Raw genomic sequence first — 24571 nt, 5'->3', positions numbered from 1 at the left:
CTGACCAGGGATTGAACCTGGGCCCTTGGCAGTGAAAGTGTGGAGTTCTAACCACTGGACTGCTAGGGAATTCCCACATTTCACATAATTTAAATAGCCACATGTGGATAGTGGCTACTGTATCGTACAGTGAAATTTTAGATATTTATAACGTATATTTAAAAATGGGGGGACTTCCTTGGTGGTCCAATGGTTAAGAATCCACCTTCCAACGCAGGGGACGCTGGTTTGATCCTGGTCGGGGAACTAAGATCCCACATGCTGTGGAGCAACTAAACCTGCACACTGCAACTACTGAGCCCGTGCGCTCTGTAGCCCGCGCACCACAACTAGAGAGAAGCCCGCATGCTGCGCCAAAAGATCCCGTATGCTGCAATGAAGATCCCACAAGCCACAACTAAGACCTGACGCAGCCAAATAATAAATTAAAATTAAAAAAGGCAATGGTGGTAATCATTTTGCAATAAACATACGTATCAAATCATTATGTCTTATACCTTAAACTAATACTATATTATTTGTCAATTACATCTCAATAAAACTGGGGGGGGAAAAGTAGCAAAAATAACTAAATAAATAAAAACAAAAATGGAAAGCAATGTACATTTCTGAAAATAACAAAAATAGTTAAATAAACTACAACATATCTAAATGAGGTTCATAAAGAATCTTCAATAACACGAGGCAATGCTAATGATATATATTAAGTTTTAAAAGTTAGGATACAAAATTATTTATTTGATATGAACTCAACCTTGGAGAGAATACACAGACACACCTGTGCATGTGCACACATTCCTCAAAGAACTGTGACTATGGCATATGATTAATATCTGTTATCTTAGAACTCCACAACTGTAAAAGGCTTCAAAACACATGTTCTATATTTGAGGACAAATTAAGGACGGATGGTTATTAATCTTGCAGGGATTTTTACCTTTAAAATATATTTAGATACATTCATGTGGTAAAAAATTCAAACATTATAAAAGGACACACAATCAAAAATAAGTCTCCCTCCTGCCCCTGCTTCTCGTTACTTGCCTCAGAAATAACCAATATTAACAGTATCTTTTGCAGCCAAAGATATTCTGCAAAGTTACATATGTATTCTATCCTGCCTTCATCCTTTTACTCACACTCAACATGCAGGTTTTTTTTTTTTTTTTTTTTTTTGCGGTACGTGGGCCTCTCACTGTTGTGGCCTCTCCCGTTGTGGAGCACAGGCTCCGGACTCACAGGCTCAGAGGCCATGGCTCACGGACCCAGCCGCTCCGCGGCATGTGGGATCTTCCCAGACCGGGGCACGAACCCGTGTCCCCTGCATTGGCAGGCGGACTCTCAACCACTGCACCACCAGGGAAGCCCGCACGTTTTTTTTAAAATAAATTTATGTATGTATGTATGTATGTATGTCTGCCTGCACTGGGTCTTCGTTGCTGTGCACAGGCTTTCTCTATTTGTGGCAAGCGGGGGCTACTCTTCGTTGCAGTGCACGGGTTTCTCATTGCAATGACTTCTCTTGTTGTGGAGCATGGGCTCTAGGTGTGCGGGCTTCAATAGTTGTGGCACACAGGCTCAGTAGTTGTGGATCGCGGGCTCTAGAGCACAGGCTCAGGAGTTGTGGCACATGCGCTTAGTTGCTCCATGGCATGTGGGATCTTCCTGGACCAGGGCTCGAACCCGTGTCCTCTGCATTGGCAGGCAGATTCTTAACCACTGTGCCACCAGGGAAGTCCCAACATGCAGTTTTTTTGTTTTTATTTTTGGCTGCATTGGGTCTTAGTTGCAGCACACGGGATCTTTGTTGTGGCATGCAGGATCTTTAGTTATGGTGTGTGGGCTCTTTGTTGTGGCACACGGGATTCTCTAGTTGTGGTGCACAGGCTCCAGAGTGTGCATGCTCTAGAGCTCGTGGGCTCTGTAGTTTGCAGCACGCAGGCTCTCTGGTGAGGCGCACAGGCTTAGCTGCCCCACAGCATGTGAGATCTTAGTTCCCCAATCAGGGATTGAACCTGCATCCCCTGCATTGGAAGGCGTATTCTTAACCACTGGACCACCAGGGAAGTCCCCTTCATGCAGTTTTTATGTTGCTTTTTATCTCCACACTTAAAATTACTAGGAAAGTATTCCCCATCAGGACCTACAAATCTGATTCTTTTTTCCCCCAATTTTTTTATTGTGGCAAAATATACATAACACAGAATTTACCATCTTAACCATTTTTAAGTGTACAGTTCAGTGGTATTAAGTACATTCATGTCACTGTGCAACCATTACCATCAGTCATCTCCAGAACTCTAAGTCACCAAGTTAAGACATGAGGAACAGGACAGAGGGAGCATGAGGGAGTATAGTCATCTGTACGAAAGGTCTGAATTAAATGTCCAGCTTTGCTAAAAATATAAGCAGAAACTTTATACCAATAAATTGAATACTTAAGAAAAAATATAAATTACCAGAAAATTACAAGTTACCAAATCTGACTCAAAGAAATAGAAAAGCTTTGCACAAAGTAAATAGATACCTAGATGGCTTCATAGGCAAATTCTATCAAACGCTCAAGGGGTACATAATTCCAATTTTGCAAACACTTCCCAAGAATTAAAAGAAGAAATACTGCCTATTCCATTCTACAAGGCCATCAAAATCTCAATATTAAAATCACAGAAGGGTAGTACCAAAAAAAAAAATTATAGGCCTATCTCTGTTATAAAAGAGAAGATGCAAAAATCCTAAATATCAGCACAACAAATCCAGAAATGTTTAAAAACGATATATTTAGTTGGAGTCATCCAAGGACTATAAGGTTGGAAAACTTAGTGATTTAAAGAAAAATATTCACATAATAATTTTACTAGATAAAGTATGTCCAATAAAATCAACATCTACTCATGATAAAAACTCCCAGCAAACTAAAAATATGGGACAAGTTCTATTACCTGACAAATGACATCTTTGAAAACCTGTAACAAGCAATCAGCCTTAATAGTATAAGATGAAAAAAAAAAATAGTATAAGATGAAAACATGCCCTTTAAAACAAGCCACAAGGGCCGCTCTCGCCTTCTGAGATGGCCCACACTCTGTCTGTGGAGCGTGTTTCTCTCTAAATAAATCCACTTCTTACCTATCAAAAACGAAACAACCAAAAATAACCACCAAACAAGCCACAAGACAAGGAAGTCCTTGTCATCATCATTACTCCCATTTAACATTATAATAAAGGTCTTAGCTGGTGAAATATGACAAGAAAAACAAGACTTATCTGCCATAAGTATAGGAAAGGAGGAAAAACTGCAATTATTTTCAGATGACAGTCTACATAGAAAACTTAAATGAAATCATAGAAATAAAAATTTAATAAGATTGTCAGATACAAAAATCTATATGCAAAAGTCAACTGCATGTCTATATACCAGCAGCAACTAGTTGGAAATGTATTTTCTTTTTTTTTTAAAAGAAGGATATTAATTTATTTATTTTTGCTGTGTTGGGTCTTTGTTTCTGTGCGAGGGCTTTCTCTAGTTGTGGCAAGCAGGAGCCACTCTTCATTGCGGTGCATGGGCCTCTCACTATTGCGGCCTCTCTTGTTGTGGAGCACAGGCTCCAGACGCGCAGGCTCAGTAGTTGTGGCTCACGGGCCTAGTCGCTCCGCGGCATGTGGGATCCTCGCAGACCAGGGCTCGAACCCGTGTTCCCTGCATTAGCAGGCAGACTCTCAACCACTGCACCACCAGGGAAGCCCCTGGAAATGTATTTTCTTAAAAAAGATATTTTTTGTGGCTACTGAAAATGGTAGTTGGGAATAAATCTGACAGAAGACGTGCAAGCTTTCCGTGGAGAAAATTAATCAACCCTCCTGAAAAATGTTAAGGACTACATAAATGATCTTTGTATAGGAGAGTCAAATACCATGAAATTATCAACTATTCCTAAATTAATCTTGTGATAACGTCAATGGTTTGGGGGTTTTTATTGGTGGGGGGGAAGTGGGGAACATGACAAGCTAACTCTCAATATAAATATAAGCACAACAGGTGAAAAAGAACCAAGACATCTGTGAAGAAGAACAAGAAACTGAGGTTACTAGAGTTAAAAGATATTATAAAGCCACAGTGATAGGCTCTATAGAGTCGAAACAGGAGGAAATGACAGACCAGTGAAACAGAACAGAAAGTCCAGAAACAAACCCACACAAATATATGGAAATAATTTATGATAGAGTAGGCAATGTAAATCAATAGGAGGGGACACATTTCAATAATGGTGCTGGAAATTGTTTAAGAACAATATGAAAAAAAGAAAAAAAGAAATTCCATTTGGAATTAAGACTTAAATGTGAAAGACAAAACTATGAAACTTTCAAAGGCAATGTAAAAGAAGATCTTTATAGACTCAGGGCAGTAAGGATATAAAAAGCAATGACCATAAAAGAAAATGTTAACGTTAGAACTTCTGTTTATTGACAAATAACATAAAAAGTAAAGACAAGACATAAGGTTGGAGTGATATGTGCATTTTATAACTGCAAAGGATTAGTAATTATAATTATAGGAATAATAGGTAGACTTCCTATGAATTAAAAAAAACAGTTGAGCAAATGAGCAAGATACATGAACAGACATAACAAAGAAAACCTACAGATGACTCACAAACACATGAAAAGATTCCCAAGTTCATCTGTAGACAGGGAAATCAAATTTTAAAATGAGAGTGCTAAGTGTTGTCAAGGATGTGGAACACAGGTCACTCTCAGCCACTGGTGGTATAAATATAAATTGGCACAACCACTTTGGAAAGCTGTTTGGTCACTAATTATCCAGCAAGGTTGAAAATTCTATATCCTAAGAACTAGCAACTCCACTCTTACAGTACCCTAGGATATCCTAAAAAGATTCTTGCACATGTGCATCAAGAATCATTTACAAGAATATTTAGGGCATTATTTACAATTGCAAAAAAACTGAAAACAAATGAAATGTCAACTGTTCGGAGACTAGATAAACTGTGGCATATTCACATAATGGAACAACACCATACTGCAGTAGCAACTGAACCAAGCATCACACATCAGCATGATGTTGAAGATGTCATGGAAGAATGCATACAGTGTCTAAGATTCCATTTATACAGTTCAAAAACAGGCAAAACTACAGCACTTCTGGTAATAGTGATGTGACAAGATTGGACAATTCCCCTATGCAGAAAACAACTATAAAACTGGACAAAATTGTCAAAAGCAATCATTTCAGGACTTCCCTGGTGGTGCAGTGGTTAAGAATCCCCTTCCCAATGCATGGGACTGATCCCTGGTCCGGGAAGATCCCACACGCCGCAGAGCAACTAAGCCCATGCACCACAACTACTGAGCCTGAGCTCTAGAGCCCGCAAGCCACAACTACTGAGCCCATGCACCGCAACTACTGAAGCCTGTGCGCCTAGCGCCCGTGCTCTGCAACAAGAGAAGCCACCACAGTGAGAAGCCCATGCACTGCTATGAAGAGGAGCCCCAGCTCGCTGCAACTAGAGAAAGTCTGTGCAGCAACGAAGACCCAATGCAGCCAAAAAATTAAAAAAAAATCATTTTAGGACACTGGAAATTTGACCAAAGGCAAACAATAGATTGATAAGTATCCCTGAAAAACTGCTAAATCTTCTGGTAACAAAGGTGGGAGTCTATGGATCTCTTGCCTGGGGCAGCTCCCATCCCTGCTCCACCTCTAGCTTGGTGGGCAAAAACTGTAGCTTTATCACTGAGGTGCTAGCCATAACAAGCAGATTTGCTAATTTGAGGTTGTAGCTCTTGTTTAGGGTAAGCGGCAAACCAGTAAATTTAACCAGGAGATTCTGAAAATGAGAGAGTCACAGACAGGCTTAGATAAATTCTCTATACATTTTTGGGTGACTGCTAAAATATGCATATGCAAAGAGGACCCAAGAGTGCCTAGTTAAAAAGGAAACCCAAGGTCAAAGAAAAAAATCACAAAGGAAATTAAAATTTATGAGTTACATGAAAATGAAAATTCAACATAAAAATTTATGAGATGCAGCAAAGCATGCTCAGAGGGAAATTTATAGCTTTAAATGTTTATATTAGAAAGAAAGAAAGGTCTAAAGTCAATAGTCTCAGCTTTGACTTTAAGAAACTAGAAAAAGAAGAGCAAATCAAACCCAAAAAAAGTGGAAGGAAGAAAATAGAGATCAGAGTAGAAATCGATGAAATAGAAAACAGAGAAACAGTAGCAAAAATAAATCAATGAATCCCCAATACTGGTTCCTTGTAAAAGAACAAAAATTGATAAACCTGTATCTAGACTAATCAAGAAAAAAAAGAGGAGATCTAAATAACCAATATCAGGAATGAAAGGGACATCACTACAGAACCTACAGAAATTAAAAAGGATCATAAGGGAATACTATGAACAACTTTATGGCAATAATTTAGACAACTTTGATAAAGTGAACAAATTCCTAGAAAGACACAAATGAACAAAATCAACTTGAGAAGAAACTGAAAATCTAAATAGATATTTCAGGTAAAGAAAATAGATTAGTGATTATATTAAAATAGATATATCAGGTAAAGAAAATGGATTAATGATTTATCTTCCCACGATAAATTCAATGTGATATCCTGGATTGGATCCTGGAACAGAAGAAGTCCAGAAATTGAATAAAGTCTGGAGTTTAGATAAAAGTAATGTACCAATGTTTGTTTCTTAGTTTTGACCAATATATACCATGGTAACATTAACATTAGAAGAAACTGGTGAAAGGTATGCAGGAACTCTCTATTACCTTTGCAATTTTTCCATAAATCTAAAATGATTCCAAACTAAAAAGCTTACTTAAAAAATATCTTTCCACAAAGAAAAGTCCAGGCCAAGATGGTCTCATTGCTTAATTTATCAAACATTTAAGGAAGAAATAATACCATTCCACACAACTCAGAGGAAGGAACACCTCCCAACTCATCTTATAAGGCCAATATTACCCTGCTACCAATGCCAAAGACATCACAATAAAACTACAAACCAATAGCCCTCAAACATATGTGCAAAAATTGTTAAAACATTTGCAAATCCAATACAGCAACATATAAAAAGGATTATACACTAAGACAAAGTGGGGGGTGGGGATGGGAGAGTTATTCCAGGAACAACAGATTGGTTTAACATATAAAAAATAATTATTGTAATACATCCTATTAATAGGATAAAGGACAAAAGCCATATGATCACCTGAGGACAACAGAGAAAAAGTAGCTGACAAAATCTGAAATCGAATCCAGCTATTATAAAAACTCTCAGCAAACTAGGAATAGAAGCAACTTCTCTGAACCTGATAAAGGATACCTACAGCTCACATCATAATTAATGACTAAACATAAAATGCTTCCCTGATAAAATCAGGAACAAGGAAAGGATGTCTGCTCTTTTTTTAACATCATACTGGAGGTTCTAGCAAGCATAATAAGGCACGGGAAAAACACAAGACATCTAGATTAGAAAGGAAGAAGTAAAATAACTATTTGCAGACAACATGGTCTAATGTATAGAAAATCCTAAGGGAGCCACAAAAAAATTCTAGGAAACTGATAAGCTGATGCTAAAATTTATTTGGATTATATATGAAATACAAATGAATTTGGAGGACTTTCACTAAGTGATTTTAATACTTACTGTAAAGCTACAGTAATTAAGACAGTGTGGTGCTGGTATAAAAATAAACATTTAGTTCAATGTGACCCTCAACTACAACATATAGCCAGCTGATTTTTGACAAGGATACCAAAAGAATAGTCTTTTCAACCAATGGTGGTGGAACAACTGGATAGCCATAAGCAAAACAAACCAACCAACTACCCTCAGCTCTTACGTTAAGAATTTTTATTCTTCAAAAGACACCATTAAGAAAATGAAAAGACCACATCTGGGAAAATGTTTGTAAAATAGGTCTGATAAATGAATTGTACCTAAAGTATAATAAGTCAGAAGACTTATATATATTGACTTAGAAAAGTCAATAATAAAAAGACAATCCAATTTTTTAAAAAAGGCAAAACTATTTGAATAGCTATTTCCTCAAAGAACATACATAAATGGCAGATAAGTATGTGAAAAGATGCTCAATGTCTTTAGGAACATGCAAACTACAATCACAATGTGAGGGAGTCCCCTAGTGGCCTAACGGTTAGGATTCCGGCTTTCACTGCTGTGGCCTGGGTTCAGTCCCTGGTTGGAGAACAGAGATCCCACAAGCCACGCAGCATGGCCAAAAAAAAAAAAAAAAAGCTACAATTCCACTTTGCTAGGGGAAATGTAAAATGATATGGCCACTTTGGAAAACACAATAGCGATTTCTTAAAAACTCAAACATACACTTACCTAAGACTTACCAATTCCACTCCTAGGTGGAGTATCCAACAGACATGAAACATAATGTGGACATTAAGACTTACACACCAGGGACTTCCCTGGTGGCGCAGTGGTTAAGAATCCACCTGCCAATGCAGGAGACACGGGTTTGATCCCTGGTCTGGGAAGATCCCAAGTGCCACGGGGCAACCAAGCCCGTGCGCCACAACTACTGAGCCTGCGCTCTACAGCCTGCGAGACACAACTACTGAGCCCGTGTGTCACAACTACTGAAGCCCGTGTGCCTAGAGCCTGTGCTCCACAACACAGAAAAGCCACCACAATGAGAAGCCCGCACACCACAACAAAGAGTAGCTCCCACTCGCCGCAACTAGAGAAAGCCTGTGCGCAGCAACGAAGACCCAACACAGCCAAAAATAAATTAATAAACTAAAAACAAACAAAAAACTGTTAAAGAATAGACAAAACCAAATAATCTGTTTTGAGATATATACATAGGTGCTAATGCCACCTATAAAGAAAAACAAGGGAATTCAGAATACAGGTTACATAGAATGGGGAAAGGAGAATAATTCAATCAGGAAGTAGCAAGAAGTGAAAATCTATGATATCAATACTAACAATCTTCTTTTTTTCTTCTGTAACAGACAAGTCCAACAGTTAGGAATATGGAATTAGTAAGAATGCTTTCTCCTCTCTTTTATCTTCTATTTGCTCATCTTCCCACATTTCAATTTTAATCCTGAGATTTTCCTGTCCATAGCCTCATCTCTTACCTGAATCAATACTGAGGACATCATCGTCTTCATCAGGAATCTCAATTATTTCTGTAGGCCGGGAAGCTTCATCTTCAGAACTACTGTCCCGGTACTGTAGTCCCAGTTTGGAGTAAAAGTCCTTCACCAAAGACTCACAATTAGTCACTGCCCTAATATTGGAACACACGTAGAAAAGGTCAAAGCCAGCAGAAGCAGGTGTAAAAGCTATTAGAATTTATATATATTTCAGTATACACTGACCTCTATTTAAACAGGCCATATTCCAAAGTGTCTCTGTTTTGAATTTTAAATGCTTATCCCATAGAAAAATGTTTAAATAGTGGTTTCCAGACTAGTTCTTCAAAAATCCAAAATAAGCCCAAAGCACAGTCCTTTCAACCTTACCTCATTATTTACCTTGTTGTTATTTGAAAATATGTTCTAAGTGACAACTAGGGCAGGAGAAACAAATCTTCTGGGGGTTTAGGAGTAGAAACAGGGCTCTAGGAACTTATTAAAACTTCGCAGTTACATAAAACAGCAAGTTTTTATAATATGCACTCCCTAGATGATTCTACTAAGAAAACAAAACAATTGCTCTGAAGTAGAGTGACGTATAAAGAAGGGGAAGGGAGTCAAGACTTGGACTCCCCTACTGTTGAGCATATTAGCCTCTGATAGGTGAATATTATATTATATGGGTGGTTGTGAGGTCAGATTATGGCCCTTCACCCTTGAGGAAGAGTAAGATTCTACATATCTGTACTTTCTAAAGTACAAAGTGTACAATGTCATGAACAATTATACTACTTTAAAAATGTCTGCCAATAGGTAGATTTCCTATTTCCTATGTGGTTCTTACCTGGATGCATCATCAAACAGCTGGTCAACATGGGCCACCTCAGATTCCTTCTGTATTACCCATGTCTCCAACTCTGCTAGTTGCTTCTTGCGCTGCTGTATACAGTCCATCTTTTCCAGTTCTTCATCAATGAACTGACGAAGTTCCTCCATAGATATACCCAGCTCCTCAACCACTGCTTGTTGCAGCTCTGCAATCTCTTCAGACTCCACTGCAGCTGTTGCTGCATCCAAACCAATGCACCCAGGGAGGGAGGACATACTGTTGTCCTCTACATGGAGCAGGAAACTAGAATTACTTTTGGAGTTATTATGACTGCAATAGAGAATTTCAGTCCCCTAATAAAACTCATTCCTACTCTGCTACTTGTTACTCAAATATACGTAGTTAGTTCTCTTTCCCCATTCTCCAGTATCTGATGCTGAGATTTTGTAGAGTTCTCATCTCCTGTAGGCTACAGACTATAGGCCTGAATAAAATGCAAAAGTTTGAGAGGGCACGGAAGACATATATTATGCAACAGGGAGCTACCGAAAACAATGTTTTAGGAAACTGAAGAGAACCAGTTTATTGAGGAAGATATTTCTGTGGCCTGTGTTCTTTAATTGACTAATGAGATAAATCTTTGTTTGCACGCTCTGCCTAATTTGAACAAATACTCCCCACCTGGAGGGGTTTGGTCTACAACTCCCTAATTCGTTGTTTTCTCTTTAATTACTTTTCCCTTTACATTACTTTGCTTTTGTGTGGAAATTTTCTGTTTGAAAAGTATAATACTTAAGGACAGAAAAGCTTGCAGCAAAGAGGTTTCCCCAAAGTAAAAGGAAATAAAGCAATTTGGGAATAAACCGTGGCTACCTAAAATCGACAATTCAAATACTCCCACATACAACTCACATTGGTGTTAACTGCTTTTTTTATCAAACGGTTAAAGCAAAACTGATGCCATAATGCCGTGCGACCCCAGCGCCAGTTCTCACTGCCTCCATTTTTCTTTGGCCCACACACCGCCCCACCCCCGCGCTATCCATTTTAGGGGTGCGTCCCACCCACCCGCAAACCCAGCTCAACCCCGCCCCCGCTAGTCTCCCGGGGAAGACCTCCTTCCCACTCTCGCCCGACCTCCTACCACAAACAAAACATTCCATACAAGCCCTTGGTCTCCAAATACCTCAATTAACAGTATTTCCCACACCTCCCAGCTTCCAGCTATGAGGGCTCTTTCTTACCAACCAGACTCACGACTCAGGGGTCGGCCTCTGTAGGAAAGAACGAAACCAAAGGGAAAAGGGAGCAGGGGGAGGGGAAGAAGCGTGAGGGAGGGAAGGGGAAGGAAAAAAAAAAAAAAAAAAAAAAAGACGCCGGAAGCAAACCTGAGGTGCCGTTCCGGTCGCCGCGACGGTAGCCTGACGGGGTCAAACCCAAAGGTGCAGGGTAACCCTCAAAGGCTGGGCAAACTCAGGCGAGTACGCATGCGTCGAGGCAGAGCCTTCCAGGGCACACGTGAGAAACGACCGGAACGGCACCTCAGTGGGCGTGGGACCTCAGTGGGCGTGGCCTAGAGTATATTACAGAAGCTCCGCCTCTTCCACCACCCCCAATTGGTGACAGCAATACTAAGTTTATTGTGTAAAGGCTCTGTTGGCAAACACTCTTAGGTTTAGAATTGTTTCTCACTTTTACTTGAGTTTGTTTTATTACGTAAGTTGTACAAATTGTAACAAGTCGAATATTAAGTTGTAATAAGAAAAATATGAAAATTTCCTCTCCACCCCATCACTTAACCATCCCTGCTCCTTTGAGATAAAACAGCTTACTTTTCTAGGCCTGGGTGTACAGGTCAAACATGTGGATTTTTTTGTTATGTTTTGTTTTCATTTAACATGTGGACATAACATGAAGTCAATAAAAAGGACAAAAGTTGTCTTTTTAACAGTTGCATAATATTTCATAATATGGCTAAACCATATTTAGGAATTTAGATTGTTTTCAATTTTTAGGCACTACAAATAACTCAACAATAAACATTAACATCCGTTTGCAGTAGTACTTTAATTTCTGTGAAAGAGATTCCCCAAAATGGAATCTGAGTAAAAAAATAATGTACTTTCTCCCATTTTTATTAGGATCTGCTGTCAAATTACTTTTCAAAAGGTTGAAACAATTTTTACTTCCACTAGCAAATCTGTGAAAGTATCTCTTTTCCCCACACCCTCATTAGGACTATTTGTTAACTATTTATTTATTAAATTAATTTATTTATTTACTTGGTTGCACCAGGTCTTAGTTGCGGCAGGTGGGCTCCTTAGTTGTGGCATGCGAACTCTTAGTTGCTGCATGCATGTGGGATCTAGCTCCCTGACCAGGGATTGAACCCAGGCTCCCTGCACTGGGAGCACAGAGTCCTATCCACTGCATCACCAGGGAAGTCACTGGTAACTGTTTAGTTTTTAAGAATTTGATATGTGTTTAAATAGTATCTGTATCAGGACAGACTGTGCTATGTGCAGAAACAACTCCAAAAGCTTAAAACAAAAACACATATTACTTGCTCACACTGCATAATCATCTCTAGAAAGTTGACAGTGGAGCTCTGCTCATGATAGCTACTCAGAAACCCAGGCTGATGAGCTGCCCTGCCAAAAGGAGAGAACACTAGAGGGTCTCACGTTGGCAATTACAGTGACTCAGGACACTACTTTTCAACTCATTGGCTTGAATGAGTCATAAGGCCCTACCCAAACACAAGGGGGCCAAGAAGAACAGTCACATCTCATCTCTGGAAGGAGGGAGAAGCAGATGTATTTGATGAATCAGCACTATTGACTACCACAGACTCTCATTATTGCTTTAATTTGTTCAGCTATATTTACACTAACTGCATCTAACTTCATTTAAAAAGTATAAACCAGAACCTCCTTTTTTTTTTTTTGACCGTGCCGCATGCATGTGGGATCTTAGTTCCCCAACTAGGGATGGAACCCGTGCCCCCAGCATTGGAAGCCTGGAGTGTTAACCACTGGACCACCAAGGAAGTCCCCAGAACCTGCTCTGTAAGACTGGAAATAGGGCCTGAGCATCCAGGATCATCAAAGTTTTTAAAATCCTATCCTGGTAACCACACTTTCACCTATGCTCATATCACCTGCCCACCAGTTTCCTGGGACCACGCTAACTGCCTATTTCTAATTGTTAAGACACCAGGAATTGAGGTACGGAGAAGTAAATGTCTCCTCTACATATTTGAAATTCAGAATATTCCAGACTCACCTCATGATCGTATTATTTTGTAACCTGAGCTAGAAATTTTAGACATATTACTCCTTATAAAACACACACACACACACACACACACACACACACACACACGATATCTATTGAGTGTTTACTTCATACCAGGCACTGTTCTAAGCACTTTACAGTCATTAATTTAATCCTCACAATAATCCTATGAGGTAGGAGCTATTATTATTGTCTCCTTTTTTAAATTAAAATTTTTAAACTGAGGTATAACTGACTTACAACATTATGTTAGTTCCAGGTGTATCAAATAATTTTTTTGATATTTGTGTATATTGCAAAATGATCACCACAATAATTCTAGTTAACATGCTACCATACATAATTTTTTCTTGTGATGAGAAATTTTATGATTTTTTTCTTAGCAACTTTCAAATATGCAATACAGTATTATTAACTATAGTAGCCATGCTGTATATTACATCACCATGACTTCTTTATTTCATAACTAGAAGTTTGTACCTTTCAACTCCCTTCACCCATTTCACCTAACCACCCCCCCCCCCCCCCGCCATCTCTGGAAACCATCAATTTGTTCTCTGTACAAATTGGTTTTTGGTGGTCTTTATTTTTTTTTAAGATTCCACATATAAATGAGATTATACAGTATTTGTCTTTCTCTGTCTGAATTACTTCAGTTAGCATTATGCCCTCAGGTCCATTCATATTGTCTCAAATGGCAAGATTTCATCCATTTTTATGGGTGAATAACATTCCATTGTATATATTATTGTCTCTTTTTTTATGGATGAGAAAACTGAGGTACAGAATTAAATAAATTTCCCAAACCACAAAGTTAAAAAGTGTCAGAGCATAGCAGTTTGGCCTTACAGCTTGTGGTTTTAAACCTTTATACAATACAGCTTGTTTATCCTAGCTTATGAATGCTTTTTATATCTTTTCCCTCCTTTCTTTTCCTATTCTACTGCCTTTATTTTTTTCTTCTTTCTTTCTATTTTTTTTGGCCACACCACGCAGCATGTGGGATCTTAGTTCCCCAACCAGGGATTGAACTCGCTCCCCCTGCATTGGAAGCCTAGAGTCTTAACCACTGGACCACCAGGGAAGTCCCCTAGATCTTATTTCTTGCCAGGACAAAATAGTCTCCTAATTGATAGGCCTTACTGTAGATCAGTTCTATCAGTAGCTCTGATCATGTCACTCCCCTGCTTTAAAACTGTTTTCTTTATGTTTAAACTTTACAGTATAAAATTTGAGGCTCTTCATAATTTGGCCCCAATTTACCTCTCTGGCCATGTTTCCCATTTCTCCTTTCACACTCCTGATTATATGCTATTTACACAACAATTTTATGCATTTCACTTTTATATCTTCATACTTTTGTTTACTGTGATCTATCTCCTGGAATGACCCTTCCCTTTCTGTTGGTGAAATATTAATTCTCTAAGGCCCAACTCAAATGTGTTCTCTGTGAAGTTTTCATAGACCAGCAGTTGTCAAACTTTAGTATGTATCAGAATCACCTGGAGGGCTTGTTAAACCACAGATTGCTGTCCCCACACCACAATTGGAGTAGGTCTGGGTGGAGTCTGAGAATTTGCATGTCTAAAATTTTCCCAGTTGATGCCCATGCCATTGGTACTGGGACCAGAGTTTAAGAATCATTGTTCTAGGGACTTCCCTGGTGGCACAGTGGTTAAGAATCTGCCTGCCAACGCAGGAGACACGGGTTCAATACCTGGTCTGGGAAGATCCCACATGCCACAGAGCAACTAAGCCTGTGCTCCACAACTACTGAGCCTGCGCTCTAGAGCCCGCATGCCACAACTACTGAGCCTGCGAGCCACAACTACTGAAGCCTGCACGCATGGAGCCCCTACTCTGCAACAAAAGAAGCCACCGCAATGAGAAGCGCACGCACCACAAGGAAGAGTAGGCCCTGCTCACTGCAATTAGAGACAGCCTATGCACAGCAACAAAGCCCCAACACAGCCAAAAAAAAAAAAAAAAAAAAAAAGAATCATTGTTCTAGACCATCATTTACCCCCTGCAGAATTAACTCTTGCCTCTGTTCTTCTGTTACCTTAGTTCCTTTCCACTTGTCTGTTATCTGTGTATGTGTGTTTCCTCTGCTGGTTTGAGATCATCTCAATGCTGAGTTCCTATATTAATCATCTTTGTTTCCCCTAGCAACTGACATATTGCCCCGTACATGCCGTGCTCTGTAATGTGTGATGATTAAAGGGAAATCTTTGCTCTGCCCTGATTATGTTTCTATTAGTTAGATTCGTTCAGCTTTCTGATGTGTGTGTGGGTGGGCTGGGGGTGGAAATGAGGAATGGGGATGTTGAAGAGAAACAGGAGCTATTTGGAGCATCACATTCCAGTCTGATTTCTTCATTGCCCTGAGGAGGTGAAGTGATCAGTTCAGTAGATCAGCAGTGGGACTCAGGGAAGTGTCTTCTAAGGACTTGTTGCTAAACATGCAATCAGGGAGCCTGCTAGAGAACCTAAATCTCTGGCCCCACTCCGGATGTACTGAATCAGAATCTGAATTTTAATAAGACGTCCAAGTAATTTGCTCACTAAAATTTGAGAAGCACTATAGGAAAGGCAGGTTTGAGCTGTATAATCCTTTTCAGGGCAATATTAGGGAGCCAAGCTCTGGCTTCATTTTTTTTTAAGTACTGAAGACTAACTGTAGTCAGAGATGATGAGGCCCTGATATAAATGACTCACATTATTAAATTTTACAAATTATTGAAGTAGACAGCTTATTGTCAGCTTAATAATATGAAGTAATAAATAACTGATACACCATTTGGAATGCTCATGTTGGTGTGCTCAGCATATTCACTCCTGTAATCTATTGTGATATGTTGAAAAATCACAACCATATGCTACTTAGTACTTGATCATGAGAAATCATAGTATGGGGTCCAGAACCTTGGAATGCCAAATAATCCTTTCCTTGGAGACAGACTTGGGGGAAATTAGATCATAATCTGAAGGTTACTGTGTGATCTCAGAATCAAAACAAAGGAACATAGGGATTAAAAACTCAGAGGGTTTCAGGCATCAGGAAAGTATTGTACAGAAGCAAAATGGGGTGAGTGAGGACTGTGGTCACCTGGGAAATACGTGTCTCACCTACAGGTAGCAGTTGATGATATTTAGGTTTAGCTAATGTTTGTCCTGTGTCACACATATCATGCTGCCAGATCTCCAATTTTTCAAGTGAACTTAAAAACCCGTATTTTTTTTTATGAAAGCTTCTGAGTTTTGAATATTGACAACTAATTCAAAAATTTTGTTAATTCTGCAATACTCTGAATCAGCAATTCAAATTCTAGGAATTAAATGCTGAAATGACATACAGTGCTAAATTATCTTCTACAACATTGTTTGAAATAACAAAATATTTAGAAGCAAAATAAATTTTCATCAGCAAGAGTTGGTTAAACAAACTATGGCACACCGAAACAGGGGCATACTTTTCAGCTGTGTTTTTTAAAAAAGGCTAAGGAATCTCTTTGTGTATTAATATGAAGTGATTTTCAAGACACTTTATTAAATGAGAAAAACAAGTGCAGAACATGGTATACACCATGCTATTAGTTGTTAAATAATAGTAAAAATATACATTTTTATACATATACATAAAATATCACTGGATGGATACCTAAGAAATTAACACTGGTTGTCTCTGAAGAGGGCAAATGGAAGGGTGGGGGACAAGAGTGAGAGTAAGAGTTTTTACAGTACACCATTTTATACCTTTTGAATTTTGAAACATGAAAATAGATAGTTTATTCAAAAATATTACTTTAAAAATAAAAGGAAAAGAAGAATGTCTGGAAAGATACACATATATGCAAAAACAAACTACCTTAATTGCAGTTACCTCTAGAAAGAAGGATTGGGAAACAAGGCAATGTCTAGGAACTTTCTGCATTTTTATCCTTAGGTAATGATTGAAAAAAAATTTTTTTTATTATGTGCATTTGTTACTTTTACAATAATAATTTTAAAATGTCAACTCAAAAAGCAAATATAAAACCCAACACATAACCACACACGCTTTGTAGATTACACTGGAGGGGGTCTGGCCCAATAAAACTTCTTTGCAGACCCACTGGATTTCTAAATCGCCAGTTTAAGGTAAGTGAAAGGAATGTTTAAGGACACCAGATTAACAGAGGTAATGTGGGCAATAAAACCAGACAGACCCAAGGTCTGTGGGCTGCAGCTCCCTGAATCTCCGCACCAAGGACTATCTGGCTACTGAGCCTAGAAATAATCAGCTGTCCAATGGCTAATTGCCTTCTTTCCTGAACAGCATTCACTCTGGCCCTGTGTGAGTTTGCCTTGGGTTGCTACTCTTTCTCTGCTTCCACATATGATCCGTTTCTTCTGACTGACGCACTTTTTTTTTTTCCTTGGATAGGTTACTGGAGAAAGTAGGATAACAGTCAAACCTGTCACTCTCTAGTGACTATATATGGATGCTCTCATTAACCATGTGTTTGTCTTGCATTTTATTTTATAAGGTGGAGAAAAGGTTAATTTCTGAGCTTCTGGAGGGAAACACATGTAACCCTCAAGTACTGCTTCAATCTTAATCTGCTTTCATTTTACCCTGACCTGCACCTTGTCCTGAATTTCTTTTCAGCCAATAAGGGTACAATCACCTCTTGCTCTCTTTCTCCAGTTTAACCAATACAGCACCATCTGTTCTGGTGAAGGCAAAGTCTAGTATCTCCAGTGGAAGGCTCCAGTATCCCTGCCTCCATTTTCAAATAATCCTGAGCATTTACTCATGCCAAGCAGGGGGGCAGTCCTGCTTCCAGGAATTAGGAACACAGACAATTATCAAGTCTCTGCTAATAGTGCATGGCTAGAGTTATGTCTCCATACCATTTCGTATTGCTGCTAAAGCCTGGTCCAGCATGGTCCCAAGGATACAAGTCTCCTCTGAAGTGACTGCATGCTGGTACAAGTCCCTGCACAAGCCCAAGTGATGCCCCACACTTAGATTCCAGGGTTACAACTCTCTTAGTTCACATTCCCATGCGAGGTCACTGTTGCCTAGAACATTTGTCCAGTCTGGCTGGACTTGAGAGCTTTAGTCTCTATTATTTACTGTGCTAGAACCAATTCTCTTCAGCCAAACCTGTGTTGAGCCTTGGTCAGTGGCCTAGATACCTCCTTTCCTTCTAATGAATTCTCTTACAGACTTTCCTGCCGGTTAGCCCTAGTTCACTCTACCAAATTTCCATTAACTTCAGACTTTGGAGAGTAGGCATTATGATTTCCTTCTTTTTTCTCTTAAAAGGTCCCTGGGATGCTGATTGTGACACTCATCATCATCATCATGATGTATTATATATGAACTTCCTGTGACTGCCATAACAAATTATGGCTTAAAACAATAGAATTTTGTCTCAGAGTTGAGACAAACTAGGTGGCTTAAAACAATAGAATTTTGTCTCAGAGTTCTGGAGCCTAGAAGTCCAAAATCAAGGTGTTGGCAGGGCTGCACTCCCTCCAAAGGCTCTGGGGAGAATACATCCTTGCCTCTTCCAGCTTCTGATGGCTCCCACCAAGGATTCTTTAGATGTGGTTGCAGAACTCCAATCTCTGCACTCATCTTCACATGACCTTTTCATCTCCCTCTCTCTGTGTCTTCTCTTCTGTCTTTTATAAAGACACTTGTCATTGGATTTAGGGCTCACCCCACTAATCCAGGTTGAGTTCATCTTGAGGTCCTTAACTTTCCATTTGCAAAGACCCTTTATCCAAATAAGGTCACATTCATAGATTTCAGGGGTAAGGACATGGACATATCATTTTGAGGGCCTCTTTTCAACCCACTAGATGTTATTTTATAAATGAGTAAATGAGTAAATGTAGGCTGAGGGAGATTAAGGGACTCACGCAAGGCAAATTTGTTCCCCTCTACCACAGAGCTCTGCTTGCTTGAGAAGGGCATCAGCTTTTTTTTTTTCTTTTTTTGGCTGCGTTGGGTCTTCGTTGCTGCGCACGGGCTTTCTCTAGTTGCGGCAAGTGGAGGCTACTCTCCATTGCAGTGCGTGGGCTTCTCATTGTGGTGGCTTCTCTTGTTGAGGAGCTGGGGCTCTAGGCGCACGGGCTTCAGTAGTTGTGGCTTGCGGGTTCAGTAGTTGTGGCTTGCGGGCTCTAGAGCGCAGGCTCAGTAGTTGTGGCGCGTGGCTTAGTTGCTCCCCGGCATGTGGGATCTTCCCGGACCAGGGCTTGAACCCGCGTCCCCTGCACTGGCAGGCAGATTCTCAACCACTGTGCCACCAGGGAAGCCCCGGGTCATCACGTTTTATAAAACCTCACACACTAAAAAGGTCCTGTAAGACTCTTTATCTTATAAGGTTCCTGCTGCCCTTATATTTGCATAGCTAAAGGTACTTCCTAGGGCCACCTCTAGGAGGGCTTCTAGTTTTAGATGCACCTTACCAAGCATCATGATATTATATTACATTACCTCATAAAATTATGGCCAACTTTCTTATCTTAAGAATATTAGATACTGGAGGATTGAAACCCATGGCCTTATTTTATTTTATTTTTTTGCTGTACACGGGCCTCTCACTGTTGTGGCCTCTCCCGTTGCGGAGCACAGGCTCCGGACGCGCAAGCTCAGTGGCCATGGCTCACGGGCCCAGCTGCTCCGCGGCATGTGGGATCTTCCCGGACCGGGGCATGAACCCATGTCCCCTGCATCGGCAGGCGGACTCTCAACCACTGCGCCACCAGGGAAGCCCATCATGGCCTTATTTTAATCAATAAGTTCAACCTGTCTCTGTCCCACTTTGGTAACTATTTTCCTGAATAGGAACAACACAGACTGACTTGTGTTTCATCCTTGTTATTATTCTCAACTCAACCTCATGTGCCTATTGTGGAATGCAAGAGTGAGAAGGCTGAGAAACAGGGAGGTGAAATAATAAAAGTCTGTTTCATAAATGTCTGTATAAAAGATTTCATATCTCCTGTGAAGGAAGGTCTACCAGGCTTTTTCATAGTTCAGCTCAGAGATGATTCTGTGGCTGTGGAGCTGGCCTTATAGGGATTCTTCACCAACTTGGCACACCGAAAAATCATCACCATTAGGAACAAAAAAAGAAGAACAACAAAGGCAATGGCAAAGCCTTTGTCTACATCAACACTGCTGGACAGGCTTGAATCATCCATGAGAACACACACCTCTTTACCCTTGTCCAGCTGTAGCTACTTCCTCAGGAATGTCTTCAGATTTGTCATATTCCTAGACAAAAGAGGATAAAACAAGTTTACTGGTTTGTATATGTATATATGTATTTTCTTAATAATGCTATGCTGAAACCAGAGGGTTTTCAAAAAAAATTAGCAAGATTTATTTGAGGCACTTGTGAAACTGATAACATTAGTATAGGTGACCTTCAAGAAATACACATATGCAAAAGCGGAAGAAATACTCCAAGGCAAAACATGAGCAATTATGTGTATCTCAGAAATCAACTGGGGCTTCCTTGCTCTGTTAAATCCAGGTAAAATTGTCTTGAACACCCCAGTTCTGTGTTAAGTCCGAATTGTTCTCTAATATTTATTCAAATTCTGAGTACTTTAAGTAATTTCTTGTAGGGTCTTAACTTAGTAGGTACGAACATAAAATTGTTTTATTTTTTCTAATCACTATGTGCTGTCATTCCCATGTCTTAATTAAAAATCAGGTATGTCGCAGAAGTGATCAGTTTCAGTTATTAAAACTTAATCGGACTTCCCTGGTGGTCCAGTGGTTAAGAAACTGAGCTTCCAATGCACGTGGTGTGGGTTCGATCCCTGGTCAGGGAACTAAGATCCTACATGCCGTGTGATGCAGCAAAAAAACCCCAAAAAACAAAAGACAGCTTAATCCACCAAAACAATACTGAAAAGAACAAAGTCAGAGGACTCCCTCTTCTCAATTTCAAAACTCACCATAAAGATACAGTTATTGAGATAGTGTCGTATTGGCATAAGGATAGACATATAGATCAATGGAATAGAATTGAGAGTACAGAAATAAACTCATATATGTATTGTCAACTGATTTTTGAGAAGGGTGCCAATACCATTCAATGAGGAAAGAAAACAAATGGTGCTTGGACAACTGAATAGCCATATGCCAAAGAATGAAGTTGGACCCTTTCTTCACACCATATATAAATATTAACTCAAAATAGATCAAAGACCCAAATGTAAGAACTAAAACTATAGAACGCAGAAGAAAACAAAGGGGTAAATTTTCATAACTTTGGATTTGGCAAAGGATTTTTAGATATGACATCAAAATCACAGGCAACAAAAGAAAAAAATAGATAAATTGGACTTCTTCAAAATTTAAAACTTTTGAGCTTCAAAAGACACTATCAAGAAAGTGAAAAAACCCACACAATGGAAGAAAATGTTAGCAAATCTTATATCTGATAAGGGATTTGTATCTAGAATATCTAAAGTATTCTACAACTAAATAATAACACAACCCAATTAAAAATTGGGCAAAGGATGTGAATAGATATTCCTCTAAGGAAGATATACAAATGGCCGATAAGTACATGAAAAAATGCTCAACATCATTAGTCATGGGGAATTACGCTAATCAGCAGGCATAAAGTTTCAGTGAAGCAAGATGGATAAGCTCTAGAGATCTGCTGTATGACATTGCACGTGTAGTGAATGATAATGTATCATACACTTAAAAATTTGTTAAGGTATATCTCATGTTAAGTGTTCTTACCATAGTAAAACAAAATTTGAAAAAAGAAAGAAAGAAAAGAGGTTGGCTGAAGCAGCCTGTGGCAGTAGAGAAGAAGGCAGCGTTGAGATTGAATTGATCAAGGGGGATTTTTTTTTTTCTTGAGGACCAGATACGGACCACAGATAGGGACCAGCCTGGGGGTCACATAAAAGAGGATCTAGCACAACAGAGCTTCTTGCTAAGATGACGTTACCTTAATAGAAAATGGCTGGAGGTGAACTCGGATTCAGCATTGTAACGACCAGTCAGAGGAGAAACATTGACCTGGAGGGATCTGCAGTTAGATAACCCTAGTGAGGGAATTTCTGGGGAGCTCACGAAAAGCACATCATGAGCGAAAGAGTCCTGAACATCATCCAAGCCTAGAGAGAAAAAATGTCAATAGATTTGTTGTGAAAAATGGTTTAATGGGTCTTTTGGTGACACACAGAGAAAACTAAAATATTGTTTTATAAAAGATTAATTGGGATGGTGAGGAGATAAATTGCTCTGTGAAACAATATCAAGAATTGCGTTCATAATGGGCAGAGTTGTACCTTGGCAGAGAATTGTAAGGAAGTGTTCCTAAACTGAAGATGAGAGAAAAACTAGTCTGGTAGCTGGAAAATGGGGGAAGATTGGTAGATATTTGTACCGTCTTTAAGATATGTATCTCATTTACGTATGTATTACATTCTTTATGTGCCTTATCCTTTCTACAGTGCAGAGTCATGTGTATTTTTGCATTGAGCATTTCAGTGGCTTATCACTCTCTACCTCTGTTAATATCCTTTCAGGCCTACTTCCCAAATATGTCTCAGATCAATTCCCTTTTCTTTATCCCTTATGGCCACCCCTGTGCTCTAGGCCATCAAATGCCAGACACCTGCAAATACTCTCTGATCTCCTGAAAACACTCTTATTCTCCTCCAAACCACAAAGCAATCTTTAACAAATGTAAATCAATCAGTCTGCAGATTAAAATCCTTCAGCAGCTTCCCACTGTCTTCAAACTTCTTGATGGGGTTTCAAGGCTGTCCACGATTTGGTCTCATCTTGTTTCCTGCCACTCTCTTCTTTGTACTTTTTTACCCAGCAATGCTGGGCTTCTCACAGTTCCATGAGTTTTGCATGATCCTCCTTTGCCTCCATCCCTTTTCTGTTAACATTATCTTTGCATTACTCCCATCCTTCTACATTCAACTTTTAGGCCTTAGCTTAAATGTTAATTTCCTAGGGAGATATTCTAGTAACATTCACTATAGTTTATTATAGTTAGTTTTTGTCTTCTCTGATAAAATAGTAATCCTACATGAGACTAAGGACCCTATATAATTTTTTTTTTTTTTTTTTTTTGCGGAACGCGGGCCTCTCACTGTTGTGGCCTCTCCCGTTGCCGAGCACAGGCTCCGGACGCGCAGGCTCAGCGGCCATGGCTCACGGACCCAGACGCTCCGCGGCATGTGGGACCTTCCCGGACCGGGGCACGAACCCGTGTCCCCTGCATCGGCAGGCGGATTCTCAACCACTGCGCCACCAGGGAAGCCCTATAATTTGTTTTTTTATCTAAAAGTCTGGCATACATTAGATGTTCAGTAAGTATCTGTTCAATGAATGACAGTAGCACTACACTTTGTAAAGATGCTCATTGAATGAATGAATGACTTTGAGAATGTGGCACTGAATTAAGAAAGGAGAAGACTGTTGCTGATGTAAAAGGATAGTGTTAGCAGAGTGGTAAAGAAGGAATCCAGACTTTAGTGGATTAAGCAGGAAAGGGCAGTGAGGAAATGAAGACACCGAGATTTTAAATCGTTTATGAGGAGTTCATCTAGGAAAGAAAGAATAGCAGCTAAAAGCCTATTGCAGAATCAAACGAGGGATTCCTTTTCAAAGGCAGAATGGAAAGGTATCAGGTAGGATGTTTTTGGTTGCAAGAGACAGAGAAGTCCACTTAAGTGAGATTAAATAATACATGAAATTTATTGACTTATAAGACTGAAGTCCAGAGTAAGGATAACTTTAGGTATGGTTGGATCCAGAGATTCAAGGCGTTATCAGGGTTCTGCATTTATATGTCTACCTTTCTTCTATGTTGATTTTATACCCAGGCTGGGTTCCCTGTTGTAACAAGAATGGCTCCAGAAAATCCAGACCTCACATATTCCCCTTTCATATTATCTCCTCTTCATCAATTCCAGAGGAAGAAAGAACACTTTTATATCCGTCAGGATTCTTGTTTGCAAGCGATAGAAACAGGGTTTCCTTTACTTAAGCAAAAAAGGGTATTTATTATAAAGAGATCAGGTGGCTTCCAGAATCAAGCAGAAGGAGAACTGGTCCTATAAAACAAGCAGAAACCAAGAGAGGCCAGGCATTGGGAACCACAGCCAAGGTCAGCACAGGAAAAGTCTGGTTAGGGCACTGTCGGCACTGGACACTACCACAATTGGACACTGCTGCAGCTGAGCACTGCTGCTACCGTCATTGGATACTCTGCCTCTGCCATGCCTGAATTATAA

At 39.6% G+C, this 24571-nt stretch overlaps 1 protein-coding gene across 5 annotated transcripts in view; it reads right to left on the bottom strand.

Annotated features, from left to right (window-relative positions):
• Positions 1–11457, bottom strand: part of SETDB1 (SET domain bifurcated histone lysine methyltransferase 1) — a 30533-nt gene extending 19076 nt beyond the window's left edge. For 2 of the 5 annotated variants that reach the window (XM_027097770.1, XM_027097773.1), the window contains exons 1-3: positions 11230–11351; positions 10001–10271; positions 9157–9308 (exon numbers count right to left, since the gene is read on the bottom strand). In XM_027097770.1, the coding sequence (XP_026953571.1) occupies positions 9157–9308; positions 10001–10260 (412 nt within the window). In that variant the 5' untranslated portion in view covers positions 10261–10271; positions 11230–11351. Of the gene's footprint in view, positions 1–9156; positions 9309–10000; positions 10272–11171; positions 11353–11373 lie in introns of those variants that run through there. The other 3 variants (XM_027097771.1, XM_027097775.1, XM_027097772.1) reach the window with 3 other exon arrangements.
• Between the last annotated feature and the right edge of the window lie 13114 nt (positions 11458–24571).

This window comes from Aethalodelphis obliquidens, unplaced genomic scaffold, assembly GCF_003676395.1.
Source record: "Aethalodelphis obliquidens isolate GAN/ISIS:26980383/991018 unplaced genomic scaffold, ASM367639v1 scaffold116, whole genome shotgun sequence".
Taxonomy (NCBI): domain Eukaryota; kingdom Metazoa; phylum Chordata; class Mammalia; order Artiodactyla; family Delphinidae; genus Aethalodelphis; species Aethalodelphis obliquidens.
The sequence above is the reverse complement of the archived record's forward strand: the minus strand, read 5'-3'. Positions and strand labels throughout refer to the sequence as shown.